The sequence below is a fragment of the Mesoplodon bidens genome (assembly GCF_964165515.1).
Source record: "Mesoplodon bidens genome assembly, chromosome: 4".
NCBI lineage: Eukaryota > Metazoa > Chordata > Mammalia > Artiodactyla > Ziphiidae > Mesoplodon > Mesoplodon bidens.
In genome coordinates this window covers 115888900-115904922 of record NC_138160.1, presented here as the reverse complement: position 1 = coordinate 115904922, position 16023 = coordinate 115888900, and the positions used below count along the sequence as shown (strand labels likewise).

The window sequence follows — 16023 nt, the reverse complement described above, 5'->3', positions numbered from 1 at the left end:
AAAAAGAAAGTGCTTTCTCATAATAGGACCCAAACTCTGGATGCAAACTAAAAGACCTGCACTTAACCATTCAGATATTATCACACACAGGTATGTTCTAAACCACCCAACCAAAATCCAGCTTTCTAATTGAATTCTGTGTCACAAACCTGATATATAGGGTCAGAGCCACAAAGTATAGACTGTGAAACGTGCTTGGACCTTACTCTTAAAACCAGTGTATTTGGTAACTTGATAATCTCAAGTGTCAAAAAGCAGTGTCCTAAAAGCCAGCTCTTCCCTGGGCAGCCCTTACAGTACATGCAGTGTCCACCTTGAGTGAGCTGCAGGGTGAGGTTTGGGCAGTTACCTGGTGAATTTGATCAACATGGACACATCAGACTCATCACTCTCATTCCTGAAAGTTCATCCCCAGTTTAGAGCACCCAATATATGTGGCTGGCCTCACTACCCAGAGCCAGGATGGTGGTAAAGCATAGTGGTTAGAAGGACCTACTTTTGAAAACCTCTGACATGCCTGGATTTGCACCCACTTGCCAGCTGAGTGCTCCTGGGAAAGGCACGGAAGGCTCTGAGCGTCAGTACTTCCATCTGTCCAATGGAGGGAATAAGCCAGCCTACCACAGAGGTGGTCACGGGGCTTAAGTGCGCTGCCCTGTGTCAAATGCCCAGCAAGCCCCAGTCGCCAATGATGCTGGCTCCATTAGCGAACACCATCCTCTTCCCTCTCCTGTGGGGCTGGGTAGTCTGAGAAGAGACACTCAACAGACTATTGAAGGAAGAGTGTGCTTTCTGAAGCTAATAACCTACAAGGGCAAACATTTGCCCTGGTGGTTAATTTTAAATGTTTAAGTAATTGCAACAAGATAAAAACTGATGCTGCAGCCAAGAGTCCCAATAAAAGGGTTGAATGGAAAAGAAAGAGTCTACCCTTTACCATGTTCTTTCAAAGTCTTCTTAGAAACCTGAATATCTCATGACTTCAGAGTACAGATACCAGCTAGCAGCCCCAGCCCTACTCCAGGGTAACCACTGATGTCTGGGTAGTGGCATCTCTCCTGTGAGAAGTGTCAGCAGATGCAAACCGCCTGAGAGGACTGTCCGTTTCCTTGTAGGGTTGAAGAAAGCTTCAAAACCTTATTTTGGTCCATCTTTGGCTTGTCTGAAGTGATCTCGGTGGTGCTGAAATATGACCACAAATTCATCGAGAACATTGGCTATGTTCTCTACGGTGTTTATAATGTCACCATGGTGGTCGTGCTGCTCAACATGCTAATAGCCATGATCAACAACTCGTATCAGGAAATTGAGGTAAGACCAGTTAATTGAAAGTGCTCTCTCTCCCTGGGTTTAATTTGTGTTGCTGTTTTCAGCAATGAGGGTAATGACGTCAGAAGCTCATGTGTTATTAAATGTGAAGGCAGAACAGCAAACAACAGACATTTTCCTTGGATCGCTCCAAGAAGCACTTCCAGTCAACCCGCCATGACACACGGCAGGCACCATGCATGCAATGGCCCAATGAGGGCAGAAAGAAACAGGGTCACGAATCTTTCCTCTTTTACATGTGTCCCCTCAGGACAGCATGCAGGTGACCCATGGCAAATGGGAATGACTGTTTCTTCCACCCTACATTCACTTCTGCCTCTCCCGAGTTATTTATTAAGTACCTACTGTATGCCAAGCCCGTGCTAGGCACTGGCGAAACAGAGATGACCAAGACACGATCTCTGCCCTTGAAGAGATTCTCACTCAGTTCAGTGAGAGAAAACAGATACATCAATCAACAAATTACGGTGCAATGGGGCCAGCGCACCCAGAGAAGTCCTAGAAGGTGTAGGAGGTGCAGAATAGAAAGAGTGCATGACGATGGGGGCGCCGAGGCTTGCAGAGGTGATACTTGAAGGCCGTTCAAAGACTGATTTTGCTAGACAGACAAAGGAGTCAAGACAGTATATCAGGAGGCAATTTATCAAAATCTAAAATGCACAAACCGTGAACTATTGATTGCAGCCTTGTTTGGAACAGCAAGAAATGAAAAACAAACTAAATGAGCATTACTAGGAATCTAGTTAAATAGATTATGATGGATCTGAACAGTGGGAAACTGTTCAGCTTTTAAAAAGGATGATGACTTTCTCTATATTCTGATGTGGAAAGACCTCCAATTATAATGGTAAGTAGAAAAAAGGCAAGTTGCAGAACAATGTATATATTGTACTCTATGTAGAGAGGAAGAAAAAGGAACACATATTCCTTTTTGATCATATAATCATTTGAAAAAGAAAAATAACCTGAAAGGGTGCACAAGAAGAGCACAGCAAGGGGCGCCTGTTGAGAGGTAGGGGTTAGAGGTCATGGTGGGTGTACAGGCTTTCTCTTTATATGCTCTTATGCTTAGAAATCATGTCATTGTTCTACCTATTAAAAGTCAAATAAATAAATGCAACATTAGAACAAAATAAAATGCACTGGCCCTCTGACTCAGCAAATCCGTGCAGAAATATGATTTTACATAGATGTTCATTAAAAGAAAAACTTGGAAATAGCCCATCAATATAGGAATATTTAAATAAACTGATATAGCACAGACTTTAAAATACTGTTTATAAACAATGAGAAAGACCTTTTTGTGCTGACAGAGCAAATCTCTATGATATTGTTAAGTGAAAAAATGCAAGCTGTAGAAAAATATCCATAGGCAAATCTCATGTACATAATAATACAAATGTGCAGATACAGAAAGCAAAGGTAGAAAAAGGGTATCCTCTGGGGAAGGGAGTGAAACAAGAAAGGAGATTTGAAAGGACTTTCGCGTTTGCTTGGTATACCTCTGTACTTAAGTCTTTTATAAGAAACAATTACCTGTGTATAGGAAAAAATTAAGACTTCCATGTATTTGTTTGCTAGGGCTCCCACAACAAAATATCACAGACTGGGTGGCTTAAATAACAAAAAGTTATTTTCTCACAGTTCTGGAGGGTAGAAGTCCAAGATCAAGGTACTGGCAGGACTGGTTTCTTCTGAGGCCTCTCTCCTTGGCTTGCCTATGACTGCCTTCTTGCTGTGTCCTCACAGGGCCTTTCCTCTGTGTATCTCTTCCTGTCCTTATGATGACACCAGTCATATTGGATTAGGGCCCCACCCTTATAGCCTCCTTTAACCTTAATTACCTCTTTAAAGGCCCTCTCTCCAAATATAATCACACTCTAAGATACTTGTGGTCAGGGCTTTAACATATGAATTTTAGGGGAAAGCTTTGGTCCATAAAATCCCTCCAAAAAAGAGTATTCTAAACTGTAGGAACAGCATGTGCCAAGGCAGGGAGGGATACAACAATGTGGTATACTCAGCACTGCACTGCAAGAGTGTAGACTGAGCAAGAAAAAGAGGTAAGAGGAGAGAGGAAGAGGTGAGCCAGTGTGAAGCCTTAGTCTTAGCCCCCAGCCTCACCACCCTGCCACCCCGCGACCTACAGGAAAACGCAACACTGTGTCAGCAGACAAACAACATATATATATATATATATATACATATATATATATTTAAGTGTTTTACAGACTTGGTCACCTATGTGGATAATGAGCTGTTGCTAACTCACCCTCCCTGCCCTCCTGGGCCTCAGCTTCCCCACATGTAAGAGAAAGCAGATGGTCCCTGGAATACATGGGTCTCTGGAGCACTCGCCCCAGGTGTTCTGCCCCATCCTATCGAGCACATTGTGCGTTGGTCCAAATGAACGTAACGTGGGAAGTCACGTGATTAGCATGAGTGATGCCCACTAGTTTGGGGCAGGAGTGAGCAAGCCCACGGCTTATGACGTCAAGTTATCCACCACAGGGCGGTGCCAGGAGACAGAGAGAGCCCACTGCAGCCCACTGGGCGCTGGGCTTCTCCTTGTCTGGTGAGAGCAAATGTCCCCACTGTCTTACTGGTGATTCGTGTACAAGGACCCTGAGATCGGCTGCCGGGACGTGCCTAGTGTTCACGGCCACAGTGAACCTTAATGAAGTACGTATTTGTAAGTTCTTACAGGAAAACACTTATTTATTCAACAGATCTTGAGCACCTACGTCCGAATCCATGGACCTGCCTGCCTCTGTGCCTGCCACGCCCCGCCCCCCCCCCCGGCCCTGCCATTGCCCTCCTGTAGGCAGACAGGCCTTCTCCCCCTGAGCAGCCCCAGCCGTGCGCCCTGGCCCCCTTGCCCTCTCCCCTCCTCGGGATCAGCCACTGCACATTAGCCCTCCCCACCTACATCCTCACCCTCTCCCCCTCTCTAGCTAATCCTGCCTCTCAGCATTTAAATGCATCTCTTGATCTTTTTTTTTAAATAAATTTATTTATTTATTTTTGGCTGCATTGGGTCTTCGTTGCTGTGCATGGGCTTTCTCTAGCTGAGGCGAGCAGGGACTACTCTGTTGCAGTGCTCAGGCTTCTCATTGCAGTGGCTTCTCTTGTTGCGGAGCATGGGCTCTAGGTGCGGGGGCTTCAGTAGTTATGGCACGGGGGCTCAGTAGTTGTGGCTCACGGGCCCTAGAGCACAGGCTCAGTAGTTGTGGCGCACGGGCTCAGTTGCTCCGCGGCATGTGGGATCTTCCCGGGCCAGGGCTCAAACCAGAGTCCCCTGCGTTGGCAGGTGGATTCTTGACCACTGTGCCACCAGGGAAGTCCCATCTCTTGATCTTTAAAAAAAAAAAAAGGGCTTCCTTGGTGACGCAGTGGTTGAGAGTCTGCCTGCCAATGCAGGGGACACGGGTTCATGCCTCGGACCAGGAAGATCCCACATGCCGCGGAGCAGCTGGGCCCGTGAGCCATGGCTGCTGAGCTTGCACGTCCGGAGCCTGTGCTCCGCAATGGGAGAGGCCACAACAGTGAGAGGCCCGCGTACCACAAAAAAAAGAAAAAAAAAAAAGTAACTACAAACAATCCTCCCTCCATTTCACTTTCCAGCTCTGAGCCTCTTTGTCTCCTGCTCTTTACTGCCTCAGAAGAGTTGTTTACACTTCTCACTGCCTCTCCACTAATTAACTGCTACTCTTCTCCACCCCAGCCCACCCACACTTGACCTGGTTGAGAACTACTCACCCCTTGGATCTCAGCTCAAATGCTAGCCCTCGGGGCAGCCTTCCCTGACCCCCAGCACCCAGTGCCTCCCCCAGCTCTTAGCCCAGCTCTAGATACAAAGAGCTGATGAGTTAACATACTCGTGTCATTGGCCAGGCTGCGTGTCCCAGGAGAGCAGGATTGCCATCCCCAGTACCTACCTAGCACAGGCCAGGCACACAGTAGGTGAGCGCTAGGTGAGCACATAGTTTGCTGAGTGACTGAAGGTTGAACATCAGGCAATGTATTAAGCTATGGAGATACAAATAATACTTACGGAGGGTTTACTAAGTATCTGACATTGTTTTTCCTGCATTAACTTCTTTAACTCCCACAAGAGCCTATGAGGTAGGTATTATTAACCTCATTTTACAGATGAGGAAACTGAGGCCCAGAGCAGCTAAGTTACCTGCCATGGTTACACAGCTAGTAAGGAGCAGAGGCAGGGTTTGAACCCAGCCAGGCTTCGGAGCCTGTGCTCTCTCCACTGCATCACCCTTCCTCTCAGGTTGGCAGTCCCTCCCACACCTCTCTGCTGTACAGCCGAGACCAGGAACGACCCCTGCCCTCACAAAGCTTCCAGTCTAAACGACCTGTATAGCATGTCCGCATAGAGCAGGCCAGGTGCTGATGGGGTCTCAGTAAAAGCAAGCCTGCTGGTAATGACTTTATACTCTCCTGGCACATCCCAGCAGCCTCACGTGGGCCCCTGCTGGGCTCACAGCCCCTTGAAGTGTAGCTCGGGCCTGTGGGGAGAAAAGCCCACGGCTCACAGAGCACATATTCAGTGCCGACCTCAGGGCTACGGGAAGCAAGCTATCACCATGAGCAGAGGAGCAGGCCCAAGACCACTGCCTACATCACACAGCTAGTAAGGGTCTAGCTGATTCCAAACCCCACGCCTCTTTCCTGGCCTCAGACTGCCCTCCTAGGACAGGGGCCCAAGGAGCCTCCCTACAGAAAACACACACCTGCTACCTCTCAGGGGGGCCCACTCAGTGTTTCTGGCATTGCCACCAACCCAGAGGTAACAGATCTGGGCTTTAAATCTACCACCACCACCACTAGGGAAGAGGGCATGGCCAGACTACCTCCTGCCAGCTCATCAGGTTTGCTCCCCTTGAATTACATACACTAGACCTCTTAACATCATTTGACAGCATTCTGACCAATGAGAAATGCACTTTCTAATAGGAAACACATGATGGTGTCTGATATAGTAGCCATGAACCACATGTACCGAGCACTCAAAATGTGGCCAGTCCAAATTGAGATGTGCTGAGTGTAGAATACATGCCAATTTCGAGGACTCGCTATGCCAAGAAAATCTGAGCTATCTCATAAATACTTTTTATAACGATTACATGTTGAAATGATAACATTTTGGATCTATCAGATTAAATAAAAAACATCACTGATATTAATTTCACTTGCTTCATTTTACTTTTTATAATGTGGCTCTTAGAAAATGTAAATGCCCTTGGTGTGGTTCTCCTTTGTGGCTGACGTTATGTGTCTGTTGGATAGCACTGCCTCTGATGGTGTGCTGTTATTTTCCTTGCCTCACAGGAGGATGCAGATGTGGAGTGGAAGTTTGCCCGAGCAAAGCTCTGGCTGTCTTATTTTGATGAAGGAAGAACTCTACCTGCTCCTTTTAATCTAGTGCCAAGTCCTAAATCATTTTATTATCTCATAATGAGAATCAAGATGTGCCTCATAAAACTCTGCAAATCTAAGGCCAAAAGCTGTGAAAATGACCTTGAAATGGGCATGCTGAATTCTAAATTCAGGGTAGGTAGCGTGGGACTTATGGGGCTAGAGAGGCAGCAGGAGGGGGAGGGGGAGCTGTGTGTTTGATTCAGATGGTGCCCCTGATACAAGGGAAGTCAGGAGCCCGGAGGGACCCCGTGCTTTCCAGAATCAGCCAGCACATCAGCAAAGCTGCAGCACCAGCATGGGCAGCCGGCCGGCCGTAGTGCCCCTCCTCCTGCGGGCTGAGCCGGGACCCCACTGAGGGACTCCTTAGTGGACTCGGAAGCAGATTAGCTCTTCCCAGAAAGTATCTGGATTATGATTCTGGGAAGAAAGTTTCCCTGCCCATTATCTCCCCCTCCTGGAGATTCTCAATTATTAGCATATTAAAATCTCTGGGGAGTCTTGGAGGAAGGACACCCACATCACTTTAACTGAGTGCTTTCCAAACAAAGCTGACCAAACAGTCATTTGTAACCCACTGACATCCTACAGAACTAGAGGCCCCAGGAACATGTTCTAGAAAGCCAAGCAGCAGTGGGTATAGTGACCTCCTGAGGGTCCTCATTTTAGAGACAGCCCCGTATGCAGGTCCTGTTCGAGTCCTAGCATGTATGTATGTACCGTCATGTATCATGTATTATATATTATATATTATGCATTTTCTATTTTTTTCCCAGAAGACTCGCTACCAGGCTGGCATGAGGAATTCTGAAAACCTGCCAGCAAATAACACGTACAGCAAGCCCACCAGATATCAGGTAACCACCCCTTTCCCAGGTATGGGCAGAAGTGGACTCCGTTAAGACACCGATTTAGTCACATGGCTCTGTCACTCCCCCCAGAACACAGCTTCATTCCTTCCTTCATTCGACAAATATTTATTGAGTGCCTACTGTATGCCAGGCACCATGCTGCTTCCTGGGGATACAGACGTGGTTCCTATCTTACTGGTACTTCCAGTCCATAGAGGGGGAGACACAATGAGCAAGTAAACACACAAATAAATATGCAACTTCAAATTGATAAAAGTGCCAAGAAGAAAACAATCAGATGTTAAAATGGAGAAAAATAGGGAGCCCCTGCTTAGATATGGCTGTCAGTGGATGTATCTTGAAGGAGAGGACAGTTAGCTAAAACCTCAGAGGTGAGAAGGAGGCAGCCACGTGGGGCCTTTCAGGCAGAGGAAGAGCATCAGCAAAAGCCAGAGGGGAGAAGCTTGGTGGGTCCGGAGCAGCTAGAGCTCTGAGAAGGGGAGAGGGGAGGGCGATGAGGTCAGAGTCGAAGTCAGGGGACTGGAGCGAGGTCAGGAGGTGGATTTTACTCTGATGTACCTAGAAAGGCAGTGGGAGGAGTTTAACTTGGGGGAGGGAGAAGATGATAAAATTTTATTTATGCTTTAAGAAGACTACCTAACTGCTATAATGAGAAGAGACCGGTGAGGACAAGAGTGGAAGCAGGGAGACCAGTGAGGAGGATGTGACAGTCATCCAGGCACAAGGAATGGCGACTTGGAGTGTGAGAAGGGTGAGGGAGAGAAACCGACTGGCTCAGTATACGTTTGGGATGCACTGCCAAAGGGACGTGAGGCAAGCCAGCGGGCGCAGGGTAGGGAGAAGCAGGCACGCAGGATGGCTCCCAGGGATCTGTCTTAAGCAACCAGGTGGATATTGATGTCTTCGGTAAGCACCTGAACTTAGACTGCCAGCAGGCAAAGTCTGTTGTTATAAAAATTAGGAGAACTTATATGCTTACAGATCTTGCTTTGCTTTTGGAAATGAATACAAAAATCTCTGTATCCGTTTGCATCAGCCAGTGATAAATGGTTATCACAGGTTACTGATTATAAAAGTGCAGGCCATACTTTTCTTGCTTTCCCACTCCCAATGACCATCAGCTTTACCCATGCTGGCCATTTCCGATCAGATGTAAATCTGAAGCTGTCCTGAGTGTTCCTTCAGGCCAAGGTGATATGACCCTGGTGCCACCATCCCCAAGAGAGCCATTACAGACTTAGCATCTTCCAGACACAGGTCTCTAATAGAATCTCCATCCACATTTCAGAAGCTAGCTGTGCAGTTAGGAGGAGTTAAGTGTACAATTAAGAAACAGCTCACCCCTTGTAGTACTTATAGTTTTATCAGATGACATGGGCTAAAAATTGGCAAAGGGCAAGTCTTGCCTTTAATTGTGCACAAAATTGGACCTGACCAGTTTGATCTGCTTTGATTTATTTCACAGGACAAATCCTTTGGTCAGGGGAAGGATTTTTATTTCTTAGCTTCTCGGAGAGAAGTAGAGATTATCTGTGCCACAGAAAAGATAGAAAACCCTAACAGGGGCTTCCCTTGTGGTGCAGTGGCTAAGAATCTGCCTGCCAATGCAGGGGACACAGGTTTGAGCCCTGGCCCGGGAAGATCCCACATGCCGCGGAGCAACTAAGCCCTTGTGCCACAACTACTGAACCTGTGCTCTAGAGCCCACGAGCCACAACGACTGAGCCCATGTGCCACAACTATGGAAGCCCACGCACCTAGAGCCTGTGCTCCCCAACAAGAGAAGCCACCGCAATGAGAAGACTGCACGCTGCAACTAGAGAAAGCCCACGTGCAGCAATGAAGACCCAATGTAGCCAAAAATAAAATAAAATAAATTATTAAAAAAGAAAAGAAAACCCTAATAGATTAGGGCCAGATCTCTCCTGGGTTTTGAGCAGAATCAGCAGCTGACATCAAGGAAGGCAGCTGATGTGGTGAATGTCTATACCCAGGATGAATCCTTTATGAACAAGGGCATGTTCCAGAGCAGTCTTGAGCAATCCCATTTCTGTCTTTCATCATTACTGGCTGAGTCCCTGCAGCCCTCAGTCTCCCAGAGAGCTTCCTGCTATGATTACACAGATTAGCCGGTTTGCAGCTTCAGGCTACTGATGGCCTGGGAAAGCAGTCTCACCCTGTATTTTGTGAATCCAGCAAGAAAAGCCTGGGGCAACTTATTCAAATCGTTGTCACAAGAAGACAGAAAAACTGGGCCAGTGGGCGTCAGAGGGAGGGGGCTGAGAGGACAGTGGATGGAGCAGAAAGCATCTTGCATTTGTACATTCGCACCTTGCTCAGTCCTTCAAGGTCAAGTCTGGGCATCTTCCTGAGCTATCATCTGGTCAAATAGGAGTAAACGTTGAGTTGACACAGACAGGCAGCTGGAGCAGACTAGACACTAGGGCATGTGAGAGAGGCAGGATCTGTAATCCCCACTGAACAGCTGAGGGAATTCAGGCTTCGTGGCAAAGGTCACACGGATGGTTGAAGTGAGATCTGTCTGACTCAGAAGGGCACCCCTCTTGCACCCCATCATGCTGCCAGGGCACTGGCCCCTTACTCCTTTTCACAGCGTCGGAACCTGCCCTGTCTGTGTCTGACAGCTACTGGGAAGAGCTCTATCTGAGCCTGTGGGGAAGCTAGGAACGGAAGGTGCTTTTGCTATCACGGGGCAGCAACCAGTACAGAACGAAGGATTTGGGCAGGGATCTAAAAGTGGCTCAGCCGATTTCTTGGGCCCACTGGTGGCCTTCCACGCTGTATTGCTTTCCTCTCAAAGCAACTTCCCAAAGTGCCAAGAATGTGAGGAACCCAGTTCACGCCCTCTTTCTTACCATCCAGGCTGCACCCACAGCCTTAATCTCTCGGAGCATGTATGCTGTCAGCCTCTCACTGTCGAGGTTCTGAGACATTCTGGAGCGATCCTGATAAGATAAAAGCCCCGTCACTGATACGTGTGTAGTTGTTAAGCTTGTTTCCTTTGTGTCTCTAGTGGATCTGCTTGATTGCTCAAACTTAGCACGTTGGATGTTTATTTTAAGCTTGTCATTCCTTCAACTTTTTAGGGCTCTCTGTTATAAGGGAAGGCAGTTCCTCCAAACTTCAGAGGCTCTCTGTGCTTTGCTTTTCTTAGGCTTCCAGGGTTCTGAATTGTCATTTTTCACAAAATTTCTTCCTTGCTTTTGTAAATTTTTTTTTTCCAATCTGGGCTCTGTGGACATGAGACCAAACAATGGAACAAAACCATGATACCAGCAAAATGGCCAAAGTGTGCTTCCTATTAAAGCTACCCTTGACCTGTTCCAAGATCTGGCATGTCCACCTGTTGGGATGTGTACAGACTTCATATACTCAGTCTCTAAGGATACATTTCATTCATGGGCAAAGCAGACAAGCTGCATCACAAACGAATCGTAGAATGTAGGCACAGTCCATCACTGAAAAAAGCCCCAACTTTTATGATGCAATCCCTTCCCCAAAGCCCAGTGGGGAGTCCTCTTTTTTGCCTTTTCTGTAGAAATTAAAGCCAACAGGATAGACAGCTTGCCAACAATGATTTCTTCCATTCTGGGGTCTGATAAACCCCAGTTTAACAAATGACTTGTCCTGTGATCCATTTTGTCCATTCTTTTCCAAATGTTCCTCAATTTCTCTGCTCCTAGGTGGCAGCATTGCTTTCCTCTGGATGCTACTTGGTTTGCCATGTTCAACACGTGTATTCTCTTCCTTGTCTCAGCTGCCCTGGCTGCACAGAGCGGTCCCTTCCATTCCCTCCTCACCAGCAGCAGCCAGAGGCCACCTGGCTCTTGGAGTCTGGGCAGGGGAACTGTGTGCCTCCCTCCCTGGATGTGGGTCTCGGTGTCACAACCATTCTTACCCATCGGGCACCTCAGTATTAGTTATTTTTCCTGAGTAAGATCACTGAATATACTCATCTCCAGTACTTGCTAAATGCCTCAGGGCAAAGTGGGCTAAGTTGGCACTGACAAGGGCATGTTAATTTGGGGAAAGTTTAGTATCTCCATGAAGTGAAAACTCTATGGAAGATGGCCAGGAAGGGTCGCAAACTCATCACAAAGGGCCATGCTTTTCCTCCACATAGTGAAGTAGGGGAGGCTTTTGACGTCCATCTTTTCTGCAAACAGAGATCCTCTGTAGCATCCACGTTAAGAGAACTCTGGTCATTTTCTAACCATTTCAGAATTGCTGGGGGCGAGACTGGCATCTTGCTCCCCCAGATCCCAAGTGGTCTAACATGCATAGGCCAGAGGGGAGGCTAGGTCCTCATCAGAGCATCAAGTCTCTAAGCAACCAACAGGTGGTCACACTGTTCTTGCTTAAGGTACATGTCACTCCTGGGGTACGGAGGAAGGTTAGAGGGTCCCTGCATGTCTGCCGTGCTCACGCGATTCTGCTTCCCTATTAAACCTCTAAAATCCTAATCTGTGGTGAGAGGCTTAAAAGCAAACCCTTGCTGCTCCCCCCTTGGAGCTGCAGGTCTGCAGAAACCACAGCTCAGATCAAGCATGCCAGGGTTCAAGAGCAAGCCTCGGGCATTTAGGACAATGACATACCAGTGACCCTCTTCTGCAGGCTAACAATCCATCCTCTGAAATCTAGCTGAGGCTTCTTCTTGCATAAAAGACTTTGTGCTTTGTAAAGGACAGATTGGTACCCAGAAGCGGTCCAAGGCCCCTGTGACCAACAGGAGCCAGTTTCTTGCATCTCATCTCCAAAACCATCGTGCACTTAACCTTTTTCTGAAGCTTGGACGAAGCGCCAGCTTTGGTTTCCATTTTGGTTAAATCCCAGATCTGCCACTTTCTGGCTGTGTGATCCTGGAGAAGTCACCTCGCTCTCTGATCCTCAGTGACCTCATCTGTAAATGGAGACGACAACCCCCATCTCACCTGGTTTCTGGGAGGATTCCATGAGGTCATTTTGTCAAGGAGGATAACACAACTCCTGGGCTGCAGGAAGTACTCAACAAATGTGTCTTAATAATAACCACATACTATGAAATCTTTTAAAGTCATCAGTTTAATCATGTTGCACTAAAACACAATGTGCACATGAAGCCAGGAGGATGACAGCTTCTGCCGTAGCTATGAAAGGATTCTGCTCAGCTCCATCACAGAAAAGGGAGCGCTCCACTTCCATTCTCTGGCTTATAATTTTACGTCGTAAATATACAGTCTGTTTAAATGATGGATCCAGAAATGGAAGGACCTCTAATTCTTGACATTTTCCTTTAAAAAGGCAACAAACTTTTAACTAGATCCCTTTGTCTTATGTTGGCCTGAAAGTTTGCAGTAGAATACTTCCAAATTTCTTATTCAGTAAGAATGTCAGATACTTGGGTATCTGGTTTGTTGGGGGTTTTCCCCCATGAGAACTGGTTCAGGACAAAGTTTATTTTGTTTTGTTTTTCCAATTCAAAGTGAAAAGAACATCATTGAGTCCCACAGAAGGCACAGATTCTTAAAACTTAGGTAACCTGCCTTATTGACTACGAGAACATTGGTGAGAAATCTAGCATTGCAGTTTAACCACCAACAGGACAAGACCCAAGCCTCTCAGAGAAGGAGCAGCATGAAGGCAACTCGCTAATGAACCGTTCAGCCTGAAATTAGAGCATGACACAAACCACAGAGCCAAGCGGACCACCAGCAGGGGCTGAGGAGGGGCAGAAGTGGCCCACATGAGCCGGCTCAGAGCTCAGTGTCCCGGGACACTGAGTCATGGAATCATAGGGCTGGAGACGCCTCCTTGGCAAGGCTGTCACCATTAAAGGCTTTGAGGGGACCACCAGTTGGTGGTAATAATGAGATCAATCCTCCAGCTCTCTGCATCCCGGCAGCTCACTTCTCTTCTACTTGCCAGAAGCTTTTCCTGAGCCCAGGGAGTCAGAGAGAACTTAGCCACCTACTTGACCTCACACAGCAAAGCTGGGGACAGAATTCGGGGCCCTTCAACCTAGCAAATGCCACCTCTGTCCCCTCGGTCCTCAGAGTGAGCAGGCAAGTCGGTCACCAGAAGGGATGCCGAGGAGCAGGGAAGCCCCCCCTTCACGGTGCTGCTTGGCTCCTACAGATTCAGAAGGCTCGGCCACCAGAACATTTTTAAATCCTGCGATATCACAGTAACCCTGGAATGACTAGCCGGCAAAATCCAAAGTTCACCGCCTGCGGTCTTTCTTACACTTGGCTCTATTCTTGGTGGCTCTTAACTGTTTGTTCCTGCCTCCTTGGCTTATAGAATCTGCATAATAAGTGGGACCTCCAGCATGACTGACAGTGTGACACTGTGGGGCGTGTGGTGAGACGTCAGGGAGGCGGTATCTTGGCCAACCCTCCCAAGGCTGTATCTGTCTCTACCTCTGGTAGGAATTTTCCAAAGTACAGTGGACTGGTCCTCTGTGCCTGGTCCTGACTGTGGGCTAAGCGAACCTTCTCTCCTGCCCAGCAGCTTGACGGAGGCAGCTCCAACAGGGCTGGCCTGCTAAGATTTCCTTACTGCCCCGTGATCGCATCAGTTGTTGAAATACAAGAAAGTGTTTCAGAGCTCAGGCCCCGAGAAGAGGGCATGATGGGCTAAGGTCACAAAGGCCAGGGTAGAGGCAGGCCTAGGACCCTCAAGCAGTGCCCGTGGATCTCAGGTGATTCTGTCTCTCTCCGTGGCTGGGCCTTCTGCCACTGAGAGTACCCTGTTTTCACATCCCGGGCGCAGGTGGTATTGAATCCAGAGATACTGGAACCTTCCCCACTAGGCAGGGCACCCCTCGAAAGTGAGGCTTCAGACAAGGGAGGATGCCCAGTGCTGACAGGCGCTCTGCAGGAGGGAAGGCACTCGCACCTACAGCACACGAGCTGGGCTGGTTTGATCCCTTCCTTATGTTCACATTTCAGAAAATCATGAAACGGCTCATAAAAAGATATGTCCTGAAGGCCCAGGTGGATAGAGAAAATGACGAAGTCAATGAAGGTAAGCGATTGGATCCATTTGCTGTAGGGCGGAAGCCAGAGGTGGTCTCACCAAGCTAAAGTCAAGGTGTTGGCGGTGGGGCTACGTCCCTGTCTGGAGGCCCTGGGGAGGCTCATTGGGCTGTGGGCAGAATTCAGGCCCACGGAGTTGTAGGACTGGGGTCTCTGTCCCCTGGCTGACCATCAGCTGGGGCTGCCCTTAGCTCTGACTTAAAGCCGCCCCCAAGTCTTTGTCAGCACCAGCAACAGGGCGTGGAGCCCCGCTCACACAGTTGTTCTGCCTTGTGCAGTCACGGCTGCCGTGAGTCGGCCTCATGTCCCTGGAGCTCAGGATGGCCCCGAATTCTTCATCCCCTGAGCACACTGTACACCTCTTTCAGATTCTGCGGCGGTCCTGGTTCTAGCTAGCTCTGTCCTGTCTAACTTACTGGCTCTCAGAAGCTACCAGCCAGCAGTTTCTCAAAGAATCCCCCACCTCAGAAGCACTTGATAAAAATGCGGATCTAGAGCCCACCACCATGGCCTGGGGGTCTGCATCGTGATAAGGGTGCCAGGTCATCCTGATGCACACTGAAGTTTGCAAACTACATTATTTTCCCTGCGTGGGTTATTTTCCAATCTATTTTAAGCAGTTACTCTTAAATGAAAAGCAAATTACCATACACCAGGTAATTAATCTTCACGAGACACCTGGGGCAAGTATTTGCTACCTAGAAAGAGCCTCCTCCAAGAGTGAAGGTATGAAGTCTCTCCCTTGCCAGGGCCCCAGGGGCCTCCCGAAGGAGCCTAGTCATTTAGTGACCCTCTGCTTCATCCTGGGACATCCACAGTGTGGCCTCCAGGCCAGCAATGACCGAATGATCCCAGGGCTGACACTGTCTAGGAGCCGAGTGGCAGCCCACCTACCCACCCCTACCGTTGAGTCTCAAATACAAAACTGCCAGGTGTCATGGCAGCCAGCTCCCCACAGCATGTGACGTGATTGACAGGAATGTACCTGATTATAGAAGGAGGGGCTGCCCAGGTTCACGCCACTAGAATCACACCATGAGACTGGGGCCCGGCGAAGCCCCCATGGAAAGAAAATAGGGGATGTATGCCTTTGTCAAAACTGGCCAAACTGTACCTTTAAGACCTCTGCATCTTCTGTGTATAAGGCATACTTAAAAAACAGGTATGGCTAACGTGACCCCAGGCAGTGGACTCCCACTTGAGCCAAGTCCAGTATCTCTCAAACCAGGAGAGAACCTTTCGATTCCCCTTTGTGGTTAATAAGAAGATTCCCACAGCCCAGGCCCATGTGGATTTCTAACCACATGGTTTGCTGTGGAAAGAAGTGGAAGACCCTACCTGTGGTCCCTTGC

At 48.2% G+C, this 16023-nt stretch overlaps 2 protein-coding genes across 17 annotated transcripts in view; one reads left to right on the top strand and one right to left on the bottom strand.

Annotated features, from left to right (window-relative positions):
- Positions 1-16023, bottom strand: part of LOC308616704 (uncharacterized protein) — a 469470-nt gene that overhangs the window by 432307 nt on the left and 21140 nt on the right. The window lies entirely within an intron of this gene.
- Positions 1-16023, top strand: part of TRPC7 (transient receptor potential cation channel subfamily C member 7) — a gene marked incomplete at both ends in the record, with an annotated part of 123892 nt that overhangs the window by 107110 nt on the left and 759 nt on the right. The window contains 4 exons of the mRNA XM_081233040.1: positions 1116-1311; positions 6676-6897; positions 7539-7619; positions 14585-14660. Of these exons, the coding sequence (XP_081089166.1) occupies positions 1116-1311; positions 6676-6897; positions 7539-7619; positions 14585-14660 (575 nt within the window). The remainder of the gene's footprint in view (positions 1-1115; positions 1312-6675; positions 6898-7538; positions 7620-14584; positions 14661-16023) is intronic.